Genomic DNA, 18,729 nt, shown 5'->3' on the forward strand with positions numbered 1-18,729 from the left:
GCCATGGCCTGACAGCTTCTTCAGGGTGTTTTCTGAACAAACAATGGCTCTGGTTGCTTTCAAGCTCCCCCTTTCCCCAGCCCAAGCTCCCTCTCCCAGGGAAAGGACCAGCAAGGCCTCTGCTGCATATAAATAGGAATAAAAGCACATTATAATTACAAATCTGGCTATCCAATGTAGAGCTTGAGACCTTGAAATGAGAAGCTGCCACTGTCATCCCAAGCCAGACACCAATTACAATTACATCTAACCCAGGCAGACAGGGGAAGGGCTGGATGAAAGATGCTCCAGCTCAGGGATTCAGCTCCTGGACTTCCAAGAAATTGCTATCCTGCAAGTTATTACCAAAGCACTCGAGCTCAATAATTAATATTTAAACAAGGGGGATGAAATTCTTCCTGACTGGCAGTTGGGGGGGAATGGGTGAGAAGGAAGGGATGGAGAAAAAGGATGAAAAAACCTGGGGTTTTTTTGTTTGTTTTTTTTTCTTCCTGTCACTCAGATAAAACATTTGCATTCCTGGAAGAAATATGCTTGATTCCTCCCTTAGGAGCTTCCACAAGGTGCTGTTTGTGTCATTTTAATTTAATTTTGGTTTTTTCCCCTCTTAATAACTCTTTGATCCCACAGATGTAAATTAACATACAAACAGGAAAAGTCCTAACAGGGCTGAATCAACATCAGAACCAGAAGCAAAAAGAGGGCAAAAAATTCTCCATTTTTACCCCTCAAGCCTGCAACAAAAAAAAAATAATAAAATCTTCTTCACCTTCAAGCCTGTCAGGAGGCAGAAAGATCTTACCAGGAGGCTAAAAGCTCCAAAATCCAAACAGAGCTTGAGCAGCAGGATTTGTGAGCTCATTACAGAAATTCATATTAAACTATTAAACTATTTCCTTAATATTTAACACTCTAACAAGGCTACAAAAGGGAGGGAAATTAAACCAGATTTCAGTCCAGGTGGCAAAGAGCCAAAGTTTCCCCCTTCTTCTTCCCATTCTCTCCCAGATTCATATTTTCAATGCAGAAAAAACTTTAAAATTCCTTTTTCTTTTTGGGTAGGGATTGGAAAACCTTTTTCTTTTTCTGCTTTGAGCTGAGGGTGTTAATGAGATGGATAAATGAATATATTCTGTTTTTCCACAGTGCCACTGCCAGCATCCTTCTGTCCCCATCACCTCCCTGAATCAGTTCAGGATGGATAAAAAAGGGATGAGGTTGAGTGGGAGCCTTTGGAAGGGCTGGGTTAATGGTTGGAAAGGAAAAGGAAATGGAAGGAAATGGAAGGAAAAGGAAGGAAAAGGAAGGAGAAGGAAGGAGAAGGAAGGAAAAGGAAGGAGAAGGAAGGAAAAGGAAGGAAAAGGAAGGAAAAGGAAGGAAAAGGAAGGAAAAGGAAGGAAAAGGAAGGAAAAGGAAGGAAATGGAAGGAAATGGAAGGAAAGGGAAGGAAATGGAAGGAAATGGAAGGAAATGGAAGGAAAAGGAAAATGGTTTAATAGGAAGCAGTAAAAGGGCCACGTGCAAGTCAAAGACATTTGGGGGCAAGGGAGGGAAATTAAACCAGATTTCAGTCCAGGTGGCAAAGAGCCAAAGTTTCCCCCTTCTTCTTCCCATTCTCTCCCAGATTCATCTTTTCAATGCAGAAAAAACTTTAAATTCCTTTTTTTTTTTTTTGGGTGGGGATTGGAAAACCTTTTGCTTTTTCTGCTCTGAGCTGGGGGTGTTAATGAGCTGGATAAATGAATATATTCTATTTGTCCACAGTGCCACTGCCAGCATCCTTCTGTCCCCATCACCTCCCTGAATCAGTTCAGGATGGATAAAAAAGGGATGAGGTTGAGTGGGAGCCTTTGGAAGGGCTGGGTTAATGGTTGGAAAGGAAAAGGAAATGGAAGGAAAGGGAAGGAAAGGGAAGGAAAGGGAAGGAAAGGGAAGGAAAAGGAAGGAAAAGGAAGGAAAAGGAAGGAAAGGGAAGGAAAGGGAAGGAAAGGGAAGGAAAGGGAAGGAAAGGGAAGGAAAGGGAAGGAAAGGGAAGGAAAGGGAAGGAAAAGGAAGGAAAAGGAAGGAAAAGGAAGGAAAAGGAAGGAAAAGGAAGGAAAAGGAAGGAAAAGGAAGGAAAAGGAAAGTGGTTTAATAGGAAGCAGTAAAAGGGCCACGTGCAAGTCAAAGACATTTGGGGGCAAGGGAGGGAAATCAAAGCAGATTTCAGTCCAGGTGGCAAAGAGCCAAAGTTTCCATCTTCTTCTTCCCATTCTCTCCCAGATTCATCTTTTCCAATGCAGAAAAAACTTAAAAATTCCTTTTTCTTTTTGGGTAGGGATTGGAAAACCTTTTTCTTTTTCTGCTCTGAGCTGGGGGTGTTAATGAGCTGGATAAATGAATATATTCTGGTTTTCCACAGTGCCACTGCCAGCATTTTTCTGTCCCCATCACCTCCCTGCATCAGTTCAGGATGGATAAAAAAGGGATGAGGTTGAGTGGGAGCCTTTGGAAGGGCTGGGTTAATGGTTGGAAAGGAAAAGGAAATGGAAGGAAATGGAAGGAAATGGAAGGAAATGGAAGGAAATGGAAGGAAAAGGAAGGAAAAGGAAGGAAAAGGAAGGAAAAGGAAGGAAAAGGAAGGAAATGGAAGGAAAAGGAAAGTGGTTTAATAGGAAGCAGTAAAAGGGCCACGTGCAAGTCAAAGACATGTGGGGGCAAGGGAGGGAAATTAAACCAGATTTCAGTCCAGGTGGCAAAGAGCCAAAGTTTCCCCCTTCTTCTTCCCATTCTCTCCCAGATTCATCTTTTCCAATGCAGAAAAAAGTTAAAAATTCCTTTTTTTTTTTTGGGTAGGGATTGGAAAACCTTTTTCTTTTTCTGCTCTGAGCTGAGGGTGTTAATGAGCTGGATAAATGAATATATTCTGTTTTTCCACAGTGCCACTGGCAGCATCCTTCTGTCCCCATCACCTCCCTGCATCACTTCAGGATGGATAAAAAAGGGATGGGGTTGAGTGGGAGCCTTTGGAAGGGCTGGGTTAATGGTTGGAAAGGAAAAGGAAATGGAAGGACATGGAAGGACATGGAAGGACATGGAAGGACATGGAAGGAAATAGAAGGAAATGGAAGGAAATGGAAGGAAATGGAAGGAAATGGAAGGAAATGGAAGGAAATGGAAGGAAATGGAAGGAAAAGGAAAATGGTTTAATAGGAAGCAGTAAAAGGGCCATATGCAAGTCAACAACATTTAGGGACTTTTTTTTCCCTTGGGAAGGCAAAAAGGCAGCAAGTTCAGCTCCCTGACAACCATCCCAAGGGATTTATTTGCTTTCTCCCCACCCTATCTAAAGCCATAGAGCTATTTCTTCCTCTTCCTTATCAGTGATCAGATGGCAGCTCAGCAAATAGGTTTCTGGTGGGGAGGTGACAAGGGGATGGATAAAAACCCATCAGTGCTGAGGACTGCAGACAAAGCAGCTCCTGACCTTATTACTCCTCAGCTCAGCTCCACAACTTCATCTGATGCTGCTAAAAACAACTTAGGGGGAAAAATCAGCACCTGGCAAAAAAGGGGGTGAGGGGAGAAGCAGGAATTCACTATCAAAAATTAAGCTTTGAGTAACAAAGTCAGAAGCTCACAGCATCCTTGTAGATAAGTTGATCAAGTATGGGTTTGGTGATCAGGTAGTGAGGTGGATCAGGAACTGGTTGAAAGGAAGGAGTCAGAGAGTTGGAGTCAATGGGGCAGAATCTGGTTGGAGGTGTGTGACTAGTGGAGTCCCTCAGGGGTCGGTACTGGGACCGGTGTTGTTCAATATCTTCATCAACGACTTGGATGAGGGTATAGAATGTACCCTCAGCAAGTTTGCTGATGACACTAAGCTGGGAGGAGTGGCTGACACACCAGAAGGCTGTGCTGCCATTCAGAGAGACTTAGGCTGGAGAGTTGGGCAGGGAGAAACATGATGAAATTCAACAAGGGGAAGTGTAGAGTTTTGCATTTGGGGAAGAACAACACGATGGCCCAGTATAGGTTGGGGGCTGACCTGCTGGAGAGCAGTGGAGGTGAAAGAGACCTGGGGGTCCTGGTAGACAAGAAGATGACCATGAGCCAGCAATGTGCCCTTGTGGCCAAGAAGGCCAATGGCATCCTGGGGTGCATTAGAAAGGGGGTGGTTAGTAGGTCAAGAGAGGTTCTCCTCCCCCTCTATTCTGCATTGGTGAGGCCGCACCTGGAGTATTGTGTCCAGTTCTGGGCCCCTCAGTTCAAGAAGGACAGGGAAGTGCTTGAAAGAGTCCAGCGCAGAGCTACTAAGATGATGAAGGGAGTGGAACATCTCCCTTATGAGGAAAGGCTGAGGGAGCTGGGTCTCTTTAGTTTGGAGAAAAGGAGACTGAGGGGTGACCTCATCAATGTTTTCAAACATGTAAGGGGTGAGTGTCAGGGAGATGGAGTTAGGCTCTTCTCAGTGGTGACCAGTGATAGGACAAGGGGTAATGGGTGTAAATTGGAGCACAGGAGGTTCAAGTTGAATATCTGGAAACATTTTTTTCCTGTAAGGGTGACAGAGCCCTGGAACAGGCTGCCCAGGGGGGTCGTGGAGTCTCCTTCACTGGAGACATTCAAAACCCACCTGGACACGTTCCTATGCGAGGTACTCTAGGTGGCCCTGCTCTGGCAGGGGGGGTTGGACTAGATGATCTTTCGAGGTCCCTTCCAACCCCTAGGATTCTATGATTCTATGATAAGCTGGGGATGAAACACTCCCCACAACATCAACCAAATAAAGGGGAACAACTCCTAAAATAACCCAAATTTCCAGCCAGAACTGAGCTACAGAAGATAGGAAACCCTCCTGCTTTTTGATGGGGTTCACCTCTTAATGGCAAACAGATCCAAACATCATCCCAAGAACTCAACCCCTTAGAAATATCCCTGTAATTCCCACTAGAGTTTAAGCTAACTTGCTCTTAAAGATCTGCCAAGCCCCAAAAAGCTTCCAAGCAAATCCCTTGCTGGGTGTCTAAATGGCCCAAGACCTCCTGCTGGTTACAAGATATTTTTTAAAGGATATTTTAGCAACATCCCAACTTTTTTTTTTAACTAGAAAAATATCCTGCTGATTTTCTGGGGGTTTTTTAGCATCCAGCCATTATGAATCCTATGTCAGGTGTTGTGATACTGTGGCAAAGAGCACCAGAAAAGCAGAGAAAATAAAATTATTCACACTATTCTCCTGATTTTTTTTCCTCTAGGGCACTCTCTTCCTCTGAAGTTCTGCATGTCCATCACTTCCCACCATGGTGATCCCTCTGTTCCTTCCTCTAGTGTCCCAAAAAGGGAGGGAAGGAAGGGAAGGAAGGGAAGGAAGGGAGGGGAGGAAGGGCAGGAAGGGCAGGAAGGGCAGGAAGGGCAGGAAGGGCAGGAAGGGCAGGAAGGGCAGGAAGGGCAGGAAGGGCAGGAAGGGCAGGAAGGGCAGGAAGGGCAGGAAGGACAGGAAGGACAGGAAGGACAGGAAGGAAAGAAAAACTATTACCCATGGGAACTCACAACCCCTTTGCCTTTCCCTTCTCATTCCAGGCTGCTTCAATTCCCATTTAGCATCCCAGCCTTTATGGTGGTAGAAAATTCCCAAAAATCCCCTCACAGAGGAGACACAATGGATTGAAGTCCCCTGGATGGTTTGCAAGAAATAAAAGCAAAACTACCTGAAGCCTTAGGAATCACTGAAAAAATAAATTGGTTTACCCTGATGTAAGTTTGGAGTGGAAATCACTTTAAATCATAGAATGGGCTGGGTTGGAAGGGAGCTCAGAGCTCATCAAGTCCAACCCTTGATCCACTCCCCCCGTGGTTCCCAGCCCATGGCACTCAGTGCCACATCCAGGCTCTTTGGAAAGATCTCCAGACACGGAGAATCCACTACTTCCCTGGGCAGCCCATTCCAAGGGCTGATCACCCTCTCCAGAAAGAAATTCTTTCTCAGCTCCAACCTAAACCTCCCCTGGCACAACTTAAGACCCTTTGTGCCCTCTTGTCTTGCTGAGAGTTGCCTGGGAAAAGAGCCCAACCCCCCCCTGGCTCCAACCTCCTTTCAGGGACTTGCAGAGAGTGATGAGGTCTCCCCTGAGCCTCCTCTTCTCCAGCCTCAACACCCCCAGCTCCCTCAGCCCTTCCTTCCTCCCAGGAATTCTGCTGGATCCCTTCCCAGCCTCCTTGCTCTTCTCTGCACCTGCTCCAGCACCTCAAGCTCCTTCCTCAACTTCCTGAGCTGAGGGGCCCAGAACTGGACACAGGACTCAAGCTGTGGCCTCCCCAGGGCTGAGCACAGGGGCAGAATCCCTTCCCTGGACCTGCTGGCCACGCTCTTCCTCAGCCAGCCCAGGATGCCATTGGCCTTCTTGGCCACCTGGCCACACTGCTGCCTCCTCTTCAGCTTCCTGCCAAGCCAGACTCCCAGCTCCCTTGCTGCAACCACTCCCTGCCCAGCCTGCAGCTCCCCAGGGGCTTCTTGTGGCCAAAGTGCAGGACCCAGCCCTTGGAATCTTCAACCTCATCCCCTTGGGATCAGCCCAACTCTCCAGTCTCTCCAGGTCCCTCTGCAGAGCCCTCCTGCCTTCCAGCTGATCCACACTTCCCCCCAGCTTAGTGTCAGCTGGGAATTTCCTGAGGATGGACTCAATGCCCTCCTCTAAATCCTCCCTCAAGATATTAAACAGCACTGGGCCCAACACTGATCCCTGGGGGACACCACTAGTGACCGGCCGCCATTTTGATGCAGCCCCGTTCAGCACCACTCTCTGGGCCCGGCCCTCCAGCCAGTTCCTAACCCAGCACAGAGTGCTCCTGGCTGAGCCATGGCCTGACAGCTTTTCCAGGAGAATCCTAGGGGAGATGGTGTCCAAGGCCTTGCTGAAGTCCAGGCAGACCACATCCACAGCCTTCCCCTCATCCCCCAGGCAGTCACCCGATGATAAAAGGAGCTCAGATTGGTCAGACAGGACCTGCCCTTCCTAACCCCGTGCTGGCTGGGTCTGATCCCAGTGTGTAATAGTGTGTAATAAAATTAATTTAATAATTTCATAATTTATTATTTTAATAAAGGGTTTATTTGACCCTTTAAAAGCTCAGAGGAGCCTTCAACATGTTTCTCTTGACACCTCTTCCACCTCAATGTCCCCAGAAAGGGATGACAATTACTGATGAGTAGATGATATTAATGGGATTTTTCCTTATTAATTCCAAAGAAATTCTTTACTGGGAGGGTGCTGAGCCCCAGGTTTCCCAGAGAAGCTGTGGCTGCCCCATCCCTGGGTCTTAGCTCAGGCTGGATGGGTTGGTGGGAGATGTCCCTGCTTTAAGGTCCTTTCCAACCCAAACCATCCCATGATTTTAGTTCAAAACTTCACCACCAGCCAGCACAGGCTCTGCTTGGTCCTTCCCTGCCCTGTGGCCCCAAGAAATCAAAGCAGAAGGTTTTGGTTTTTTCTTGCTGCCAGCCCCACCACTTCATTTGTATTTCTAGCTGCCTTCCCTACCATCTGTGCAAGCTTCACTCCCCCCTTCATCTCCCAGGAATTGGTGTGGCATTGTTTGAGCTGATTAAATAGCCAGAAAAAAAAATAATCCATCACTTTAAAAGGGAAATGAAGAGTTTACAATGCTGTACTGGAGCTCCTTTGGATTTTCTTTTCATTTTCTTCTCGTTTCAGTTTAATCCACTGCCAAGCAGAATAAAAAAAAAAAAATAAAGGGGAGGTGGGGAGGGAAATCTCCTGCCTTGGGAGAAGCAAGGAGGTCCCCAGGGTCCCTTCAGAGGATCCTACAAGCAGCTTAAAGCCCAGCACAGCAGGAGAAAACCTCTTGCCTTTGGATGGTGAGGCCTGGAAACATCACCCAAGTGCACAAAGGGTCAGCTGGAAAGGAAACAGAAGGGAGAGAAAACAAAAGAGAGGGAAAACATCCCCATGGGGAAGAGGAGAAAGGTTGAGGGGGGAAAAGGTTGATGGGGAGAAAAGATGATTAGGGAGAAAGGAGGATGGGGAGAAAGGAGGATGGGGAGAAAGGAGGATGGGGAGAAAGGAGGATGGGGGAGAAAGGAGGATGGGGGAGAAAGGTGGAGGGGGAGAAAGGAGGAGGGGGAGAAAGGAGGAGGGGGAGAAAGGAGGATGGGGAGAAAGGTGGAGGGGGAGAAAGGTGGAGGGGGAGAAAGGTGGAGGGGGAGAAAGGTGGAGGGGGAGAAAGGTGGAGGGGGAGAAAGGTGGAGGGGGAAAAAAGGATGAGGGGGAAAAAAGGATGAGGGGGAAAAAGGATGAGGGGGAAAGAGGATGAGGGGGAAAAAAGGATGAGGGGGAAAAAAGGATGAGGGGGAAAAAAGGATGAGGGGGAAAAAAGGATGAGGGGGAAAGAGGATGAGGGGGAAAGAGGATGAGGGGGGAAAGAAAAGGTTGATGGGGGAAAGAAAAGGTTGATGGGGAAAAAAGATGATGGGGAAAAAAGGTGGATGGGGAAAAAAGGATGAGGGGGAAAAAAGATGATGGGGGAAAAAAAGGTTGATGGGGAAAAAAGGTGGATAGTGAAAAAAAGGTTGATGGGGAAAAAGGATGATGGGGAGAAAAGGTTGATGGAGGAAAGAAAAGGTTGATGGGGAAAAAGGTTGATGGGGAAAAAGGATGATGGGGAAAAAGGATGAATGGGGAAAAAGGATGAATGGGGAAAAAGGTTCATGGGGAAAAAAGGATGATGGAGGAAAGAAAAGGCTGATGGGGAGAAAGGCTGATGGGGAGAAAGGCTGATGGGGAGAAAGGCTGATGGGGAGAAAGGCTGATGGGGAGAAAGGCTGATGGGGAGAAAGGCTGATGGGGAGAAAGGCTGATGGGGAGAAAGGCTGATGGAGAGAAAAGGCTGATGGGGAGAAAAGGCTGATGGGGATTCTTGCCAGCTCTCACCATCCCACAGATATTTATTTGAGATCTAATTGGGACGAGCACCTCATTTGCAGCTCCATCCCTGGGGGGATGTAACCTCATCATCACCTCTGGGGAGTGCACAGAGGGCACAGGGCCTGCTCCTCAGGTGCCAAGAGTGGGAACTCAAATCAATATCTCCTTCTTCAGCCCCAAAAAGCACCCAGCAACCTCCTTCAGGCAATTTGCACCTCAGAAGAAGGGGGGAGGGAGCCCAGGCTGGGGGGGATGCTAAGAGGAGATGATAATGACAACCCCATGGATATAGGATTTTTTTTCTCCATTTATCTCCCAGGCAGATCTCTCCCTGAGCTGCAAGATTTCATGGCTGCAAAGAGCACCAAGAGGAAAAAAGTCTCTGACCAGTCTCCCCCAGTTGCTACTGGAGTTGCTTGTAGGTTATAAAGAGAAAATAAATAAAAAAAAAAATAAAGAAAAGGGTTTTAGAAGAGATGCTGCACCACAAAGGGGATGGAATAGAGAGAGAAGGTTCCAACAGCTGCAAAATCCATGTTCACACTTTCATTTAGGACCAAGAAGGAAAAATAGGGGAGAAAACTTCCCCCTGTTCCCATTTTCCTTTGCTTTAAGGATTTCCATAGAGGGGACCCTGCAAACTGATGGCTCCATGGGTTCTTACTCCTCAATTTTGGCTACCAGAGGGATCTGTGATCCCATCACCACCTCCTGAGGGAAAAACAGGGGGAAACTTCCCCCTGTTCTCATTTTCCTTTGCTGTAAGGATTTCCATGTCCTTACTCCTAAATTTTGGCTACCAGAGGGATCTGTGATCTCCTTCTGAAGGAAAAACAGGGGGGAAACTTCCCCTTGTTCCCATTTTCCTTTGCTGTAAGGATTTCCATGGAGAGAACACTGCAAACTGATGGCTCCATGGGTGCTTACTCCTAAAATCTGGCTACCAGAGGGCTCTGTGATCCCATCACCACCTCCTGAGGAAAAAACAGGGGGGAAACTTCACCTTATTCCCATTTTCCTTTGCTGTAAGGATTTCCATGTCCTTACTCCTCAATTTTGGCTACCAGAGGGAGCTGTGGTCTCCTTCTGAAGGAAAAACAGGGGGGAAACTTCCACCTGTTCCCATTTTCCTTTGCTGTGAGGATTTCCATGTGCTTACTCCTAAAGTTTGGCTACCAGAGGGCTCTGTGATCCCATCACCACCTCCTGAGGGAAAATAGGGGGAAAAACTTCCCCCTGTTCCCATTTTCCTTTGCTGTGAGGATTTCCATGGAGGGAACACTGCAAACTGATGGCTCCATGGGTGCTTACTCCTAAAATCTGGCTACCAGAGGGCTCTGTGATCCCATCACCTCCTCCTGAGGAAAAAACAGGGGTGAAACTTCCCCCTGTTCCCATTTTCCTTTGCTTTAAGGATTTCCAAGGAGGGAACCCTTCAAACTGATGGCTCCATGGGTTCTTACTCCTCAATTTTGGCTACCAGAGGGATCTGTGATCCCATCACCACCTCCTGAGGGAAAAACAGGGGGGAAAACTTTCCCCTGTTCTCATTTTCCTTTGCTGTAATGATTCCAAGGAGGGAACACTGCAAACTGATGGGTCCATGGGTGCTTACCCCTAAATTCTGGCTACCAGAGGGCTCTGTGATCCCATCACCTCCTCCTGAGGGGAAAACAGGGGGGAAAACTTCCCCCTGTTCCCATTTTCCTTTGCTGTAAGGATTTCCATGTCATTACTCCTAAATTTTGGCTACCAGAGGGCACTGTGATCCCATCACCACCTCCTGAGGGAAAAACAGGGGGGGAACTTCCCCCTGTTTCCATTTTCCTTTGCTGTAAGGATTTCCATGTGCTTACTCCTCAATTTTGGCTACCAGAGGGCTCTGTGATCTCCTTCTGAAGGAAAAACAGGGGGGAAAACTTCCCCCTGTTCCCATTTTCCTTTGCTGTAAGGATTTCCATGGAGGCAACACTGCAAACTGATGGCTCCATGGGTGCTTACTCCTATATATTTAGGCTACCAGAGGGATCTGTGATCCCATCACCACCTCCTGAGGGAAAAACAGGGTGGAAACTTCCCCCTGTTCCCATTTTCCTTTGCTGTAAGGATTTCCATGGAGTGGACCCTGCAAACTGATGGCTCCATGGGTGCTTACTCCTAAAGTTTGGCTACCAGAGGGCTCTGTGGTCCCATCACCTCCTTCTGAGGGAAAAACAGGGTGAAAACTTCCCCCTATTCCCATTTTCCTTTGCTGTAAGGATTTCCATGGAGGGAACACTGCAAACTGATGGCTCCAGTGATGCTTACCCCTAAAGTCTGGCTACCAGAGGGCTCTGTGATCCCATCACCTCCTTCTGAGGGAAAAACAGGGGGGAAACTTCCCCCTGTTCCCATTTTCCTTTGCTTTAAGGATTTCCATGGAGGGAACACTGCAAACTGATTGCTCCATGGGTGCTTACCCCTAAAGTCTGGCTACCAGAGGGCTCTGTGATCCCATCACCACCTCCTGAGGGAAAAACAGGGGGGAAACTTCCCCTTGCTCCCATTTTCCTTTGCTGTAAGGATTTCCATGTCCTTACTCCTCAATTTTGGCTACCAGAGGGATCTGTGATCCCATCACCACCTCCTGAGGGAAAAATAGCGGGAAAAACCTCCCCCTGTTCCCATTTTCCTTTGTTGTAAGGATTTCCATGGAGGGAACACTGCAAACTGATGGCTCCAGTGTTGTTAGTCCTAAATTTTGGCTACCAGAGGGATCTGTGATCCCATCACCTCCTTCTGAGGGAAAAACAGGGGGGAAACTTCCCCCTGTTCCCATTTTCCTTTGCTGTAAGGATTTCCATGTCCTTACTCCTAAAGTTTGGCTACCAGAGGGATCTGTGATCCCATCACCACCTCCTGAGGGAAAAATAGGGGGGAAAACTTCCCCTTGTTCCCATTTTCCTTTGCTTTAAGGATTTCCATGGAGGGAACACTGCAACCTGATGAGTCCATGGGTGCTTACTCCTCAATTTTGGCTACCAGAGGGCTCTGTGATCTCCTTCTGAAGGAAAAACGGGGGAAACTTCCCCCTGTTCCCATTTTCCTTTGCTGTAAGGATTTCCATAGAGGGGACCCTGCAAACTAATGGCTCCATGGGTGCTTACTCCTAAAGTCTGGCTACCAGAGGGCTCTGTGATCCCATCACCACCTCCTGAGGGAAAAATAGGGGGGAAAACTTCCCCTTATTCCCATTTTCCTTTGCTGTAAGGATTTCCATGGAGGGAACACTGCAAACTGATGGCTCCATGGGTGCTTACTCCTCTATTTTGGCTACCAGAGGGCTCTGTGGTCCCAACCCAACCAAGCCTTCAGCATCTCCTCTTCTTCTCAGCTTCCCTGAGCAGTGAAACCTCCAGGACATTCATCATTTTAACCCAGAAGCTCTGAAAAGGCCTTTTAACCACATTTTACATGTCATCTGCTTGAAAATGAAGACATCCATTACTTAAAAACCCAGAAAGCAGCCAACACCTTGGCTGCTGCACACTGCAAGCCAGAAACCCAAAGACTCATTCATTGCACCTCACTCATCTAGGATCTCCTCCTCTTATTTCCAGGGAATAAAACCCCCCAAAAGCTACTCAAAATTTGCTGTTGGGTTTTTACTTGATTTTCAGGGGCATTTCTAGGGCAAGTCCAACATCTCTCAGGTACCCAGAGGCCAAAATGCCTCCAAAATCCTGCTAGTTTGGGCCATGCTTTTAGCCAGCTGGATAAAGAAGAGGGAGGGAAGCATCAGAGCTGCTCAGTTGGGATTTTTTTGTTAATTGTATTAATTACATCTCCAATCTTGTAGCTTTTTTGCATCTTACCTGGCTCTGGGATGATGAGCTGTGTGCTGGCCTGAGCATTCCCAGCTTCATTTTCAGCTACACACTGATAAAAACCTTCATCTGACTTGACCAAGCCCAAAATCCTTAAGTTGCTGCCACCCTGGAGAGAGAAAATAAATAAAAAAAGCATGGAGAATTAATTAGAAAAAGACCAAAGTCAATGTGGATTATAAAGAAAAAAACCTTGCCAGAAAAACTATTTATTTTTATTAGAAGGAAAGCTTAAAGCTCCAAAGAAGAAGAATATTTTATAATTAGAATATTTTAAAAGATTTTAAAGAGATTGAATAGAACTTTGAACTCTTGGAATAAATACTGCCTGGAAGGTGAAGGTTTGAGGTTCTCCAGAAAATACCCCTGCTTTATTTAAAGCAAATTTAGGAACAAAAAGGAGCAAATTAAATGAGGAAAAAACTCTTCAGTGAGGGAAAGGACTGAAATGGACTTTCCCTTCATTTCCTAACACCCTCCCCACACAACCCTGAGCTCTCCTGGCCTTGGCCACCTTTCTAATGATGGCTTAAAAAAAACCACCAAGGTGTAATTTCATAGAATCATAGAATCATAGAATCATAGAATCCTAGGGGTTGGAAGGGACCTCGAAAGATCATCTAGTCCAACCCCCCCTGCCAGAGCAGGGCCACCTAGAGTACATCGTGCAGGAACGTGTCTAAGCGGGTTTTGAATGTCTCCAGTGAAGGAGACTCCACGACCCCCCTGGGCAGCCTGTTCCAGGGCTCTGTCACCCTTACAGGAAAAAAATTTTTTTGAATATTCAACTTGAACCTCCTGTGCTCCAATTTACACCCATTACCCCTTGTCCTATCACTGGTCACCACTGAGAAGAGCCTAACTCCATCTCCCTGACACTCACCCCTTACATGTTTGAAAACATTGATGAGGTCACCCCTCAGTCTCCTTTTCTCCAAACTAAAGAGACCCAGCTCCCTCAGCCTTTCCTCAGAAGGGAGATGTTCCACTCCCTTCATCATCTTAGTAGCTCTGCGCTGGACTCTTTCAAGCACTTCCCTGTCCTTCTTGAACTGAGGGGCCCAGAACTGGACACAATACTCCAGGTGCGGCCTCACCAATGCAGAATAGAGGGGGAGGAGAACCTCTCTTGACCTACTAACCACCCCCTTTCTAATGCACCCCAGGATGCCATTGGCCTTCTTGGCCACAAGGGCACATTGCTGGCTCATGGTCATCTTCTTGTCAACCAGGACCCCCAGGTCTCTTTCACCTCCACTGCTCTCCAGCAGGTCAGCCCCCAACCTATACTGGGCCATCGTGTTGTTCTTCCCCAAATGCAAAACTCTACACTTCCCCTTGTTGAATTTCATCATGTTTCTCCCTGCCCAACTCTCCAGCCTGTCTAAGTCTCTCTGAATGGCAGCACAGCCTTCTGGTGTGTCAGCCACTCCTCCCAGCTTAGTGTCATCAGCAAACTTGCTGAGGGTACATTCTATACCCTCATCCAAGTCGTTGATGAAGATATTGAACAACACCGGTCCCAGTACCGACCCCTGAGGGACTCCACTAGTCACACACCTCCAACCAGATTCTGCCCCATTGACTACAACTCTCTGACTCCTTCCTTTCAACCAGTTCCTGATCCACCTCACTACCTGATCACCAAACCCATACTTGGTCAACTTATCTACAAGGATGCTGTGAGAGACGGTGTCAAATGCTTTACTGAAATCAAGATAAACCACATCTACCGCTCTTCCATCATCTATCCTTTTTTTAATTTGCTGTTGTCTGGGGCAGGGTATGAGAAGCAGAGTAAAGAACTTTGGTTTTTGACAGGTAATTAAAAGGCACAATAAAAAAAAAATATTATTTGTTCCAAGGTAAAAAATTAGAAGCCACAGAACCAAGGAACAGCTCTGCAAAAACCCAACTCATGGTGGCCTGGGGATAAAGTCCAGAAGGATTTTCCCTGGAAATATTGCAGCTCACTTATAAGTGACTCTATTTTGAACCCAGAAGAGATTTTTCCCCATTCCCACAGTGCCATTTTAACTAAAAATCCTGGGTGGGGATGTTCCTTCAGGTAAGGTGGCCAAAAATTCCCTTTGGAAAGTTGGGATGAGGTCAAAAGGACCTTTACCCATTTTTAAACCTGTCTCAGATTTGCAGTTTCCTCAGGGAAGGAATTTATTTCTTTTGCTTCCCAACATCATGAATAGAAGGGAAATGACTAAAACTCAGAAAAAGACCTCAATTGGCTCACTTTTCCATGAAAAAAGCAGGTTCAGGAATCACTAAAGCTGGGAATTGACCTCAACACACTTGACCCAACACATCCCAAGGGGAATTATTTCTATTATGAAGCAGCAGAAATTTGGTTTCCTATTGGAAAAGCTGCTCCTGAAGGCAAAAATTGAATCAAATATCAAAATCTATGCTAGAAATTAATAAAAAAAAATTAAAATTAAATCATGAAATTCATAATTAAGAGCCAGATAATTACCACTATCTGAAAATAGTCACTGGGAATGACCACTTCTCCATTCTTGATCCACTCCACTGTAGGAACAGGTTTTCCAGCCACAGCACATTCAAATTCCACATCCATGCTCTCATAGGCATAAATATTGGAAGGGTGAATAACAAACCATGGGGGAACTGCAGGGAAAAAAAAGAAAAAAAAAACCAATTTGTAAGTGGTAATGAGTGGAGATAAATTAAAGCTTGGCACAAGTTCATCATTGCAAGAAACATGAATCATATAAATAGAAAATATATGGAATTTAAATTTAAGCTTGAAGAATTCCATGCTGGGGAAAGCAGTTTGTCCAGAAAATACACTTAAAATGATGTCACTTTTTTTCACCAAATGAGAAGTTAAAAACCTTTGTAAGGTTCTTTTTTACAAAAACACAGAGAATTCTCAATGAGTAGGTCCTGAGGTAAGAAAATCATTTTATTTCCAAGGATCAGGTGCCAGCTGAAGGGAAAAAAGGTCCAACAAGTCAACACAAGCACAAACCCACTGATAAATGCTGCAAAATTAGAAATGTTTAGAGCAAAGACATCTTCTTCCAACCAAGAAGGATTCTGGCTGGGTTTAGAGAATCATAGAATCACAGAACTGGCTGGGTTGGAAGGGAGCTCAGAGCTCATCAAGTCCAACCCTTGATCCACTCCCCCCGTGGTTCCCAGCCCATGGCACTGAGTGCCACATCCAGGCTCTTTGGAAAGAGCTCCAGACACGGAGAACCCACTACTTCCCTGGGCAGCCCATTCCAAGGGCTGATCACCCTCTCCAGAAAGAAATTCTTTCTCAGCTCCAACCTAAACCTCCCCTGGCACAACTTGAGACCCTTTGTGCCCTCTTGTCTTGCTGAGAGTTGCCTGGGAAAAGAGCCCAACCCCCCCCTGGCTCCAACCTCCTTTCAGGGAGTTGCAGAGAGTGATGAGGTCTCCCCTGAGCCTCCTCTTCTCCAGCCTCAACACCCCCAGCTCCCTCAGCCCTTCCTTCCTCTCAGGAATTCTGCTGGATCCCTTCCCAGCCTCCTTGCTCTTCTCTGCACCTGCTCCAGCACATCAAGCTCCTTCCTGAGGGACTTGCTGAGGGGCCCAGAACTGGACACAGGACTCAAGCTGTGGCCTCCCCAGGGCTGAGCACAGGGGCAGAATCCCTTCCCTGGACCTGCTGGCCACGCTCTTCCTCAGCCAGCCCAGGATGCCATTGGCCCTTCTTGGCCACCTGGCCACACTGCTGCCTCCTCTTCAGCTTCCTGGCAAGCCAGACTCCCAGCTCCCTTGCTGCAACCACTCCCTGCCCAGCCTGGAGCTCCCCAGGGGCTTCTTGTGGCCAAAGTGCAGGACCCGGCCCTTGGAATCTTCAACCTCATCCCCTTGGGATCAGCCCAACTCTCCAGACTCTCCAGGTCCCTCTGCAGAGCCCTCCTGCCTTCCAGCTGATCCACACTTCCCCCCAGCTTAGTGTCAGCTGGGAATTTCCTGAGGATGGACTCAATGCCCTCCTCTAAATCCTCCCTCAAGATATTAAACAGCACTGGGCCCAACACTGATCCCTGGGGGACACCACTAGTGACCGGCCGCCATTTTGATGCAGCCCCGTTCAGCACCACTCTCTGGGCCCGGCCCTCCAGCCAGTTCCTAACCCAGCACAGAGTGCTCCTGGCTGAGCCATGGCCTGACAGCTTTTCCAGGAGAATCCTAGGGGAGACGGTGTCAAAGGCCTTGCTGAAGTCCAGGTAGACAAGATGGATAGAAGACAAGTAGACAAGTAGGGTAGACAAGTCCAGGTAGAAGATGGGGAGCTCATCAATAACCTGGAAATCTGTCCCCAGTGACAGGAAGAAGAAAAAGGTTGACTTATCTTTGCTGAAAAGGAATTTTTATGAAGCCAGTAATTATCTGTTGCCTTGTATTACTCTAATGTATTCACAGCTTTGCAGCAGGCTAGATGATATGCTAATTTCAGTCCTTTTCATCATTATTGTAAGAGTAGGATGATGGAAATTAGCAACTGGAGGGAAACTGCCAATAACATCACCTTGCTAATGAGTTCCCCACACTTCAGCTTGAAAATCACACGTATTTGGCCATGTTTTATAGGGAACAACAGTCCCACTCCTGAATATCCATAGTGGATTTTTAAGTAGCCCCCATGACTTATTTTCAGAGAGAAAATCCAGTTCTATTTCTCCAGCCATCAAACCCAGCAATCAGAATATTTAGAAAGCCATAATATTAAAAATAAACAACTTTTAAATTATTTCTTTTAAAGGTGAAAATGATAAACCAAATTACATAGAAGTTAAGACATTTTAGAACCAGAATAACCCTCACATCCCATAAACTCTAATCCAGGTTTTCAAGCATTACACCACTCCCATGTTCAGATTCTGGATGCTGCAGGATGCTTGGCTCTCATCCCCAGAGCAATCCAGGATTTCCTTTCAAGTTTCCCATCTCATCCATGGCCTCATCCTTCCCAACTTTCCTCTGCAAACCCCAGAGGGTTTTTTTTTTCCCCTCTGCTCTTTATTTCTTCACCACCTTCATGATTTACAAATGCCTTTGAGTTGGACACTAAGAGGTTCTCCTAGCCAAGCTATCAGGGACAGAGCAAAAAAACCTTTTTTTTTCTTCTTGCCCAGCAAGGTGTGACTTAAAACAGTCTTTGGTACAGAGCACACAATATATTAATGTTGGTTTTTTGCATATCAAACCCTAAAGTCTCCCTGGAAATACAGAAAATAAGGAAAATGGTTGGAATAGGTTAACACGTGGTGGAAACAACCAAACCTGTGTCCCATATACTGTGGAAGAGACAAAATTGTGCTTTTCAGGGCTTGTATTTCATCTCCTGAGGTGCAAACCTTTTTGGTTTAGCAACCAAGTTTACAGCTTTGGTAATAAATGAAGGCAGAATCCTAAGAGATGCTCCTGGTTTTAATCCTACACTCCTAATTAATCCTGAGCCTCCTCCAGGTAGGAATATTTAAAAAAAAAATAAAAAATTGAGAGCCTTTTATTTAAAAACTGTGTATAATGAATAAAACCAAGCAGATTGAAGCAAGATTGCAAAGTTTTCAAATTGATTTAAATTGATTTTAGCAATTGTTTCTGAGTTATTTCCATTTCAATAAGCCCTGCACCTCTCCCATGCCCCATCTCTATTTTTTTTCCAGCTTGATGTCTTCTTTTCCACATATTGAATAATTTAAGATACCTGGAAGCTCCTGATCCAGTTCAGATCAAAACTGATGCATGCAAATTAAAACTGATGAGGTATCTTGATGAACTTAGCTGCTTAATTCCCTATCAAAATGGCTCAGCCCCATGCATGGCTTTGGCTCTTCTTGCTCTGCAGCCACCCAGACATTAAATCAGGGTCTCCAGACCACAAGGAAGGACATTTGATCAGGAACTGGTTGAAAGGAAGG

At 46.4% G+C, this 18,729-nt stretch overlaps 1 protein-coding gene across 1 annotated transcript in view; it reads right to left on the reverse strand.

Moving 5' to 3' along the window:
- The window catches only part of DCC (DCC netrin 1 receptor), a 459,073-nt gene that overhangs the window by 228,818 nt on the left and 211,526 nt on the right, over positions 1–18,729 (reverse strand). Inside the window, exons 6-7 of the mRNA XM_030468363.1 lie at positions 15,279–15,433; positions 12,779–12,899 (exon numbers count right to left, since the gene is read on the reverse strand). Of these exons, the coding sequence (XP_030324223.1) occupies positions 12,779–12,899; positions 15,279–15,433 (276 nt within the window). The remainder of the gene's footprint in view (positions 1–12,778; positions 12,900–15,278; positions 15,434–18,729) is intronic.

This window comes from Calypte anna, chromosome W, assembly GCF_003957555.1.
Source record: "Calypte anna isolate BGI_N300 chromosome W, bCalAnn1_v1.p, whole genome shotgun sequence".
NCBI lineage: Eukaryota > Metazoa > Chordata > Aves > Apodiformes > Trochilidae > Calypte > Calypte anna.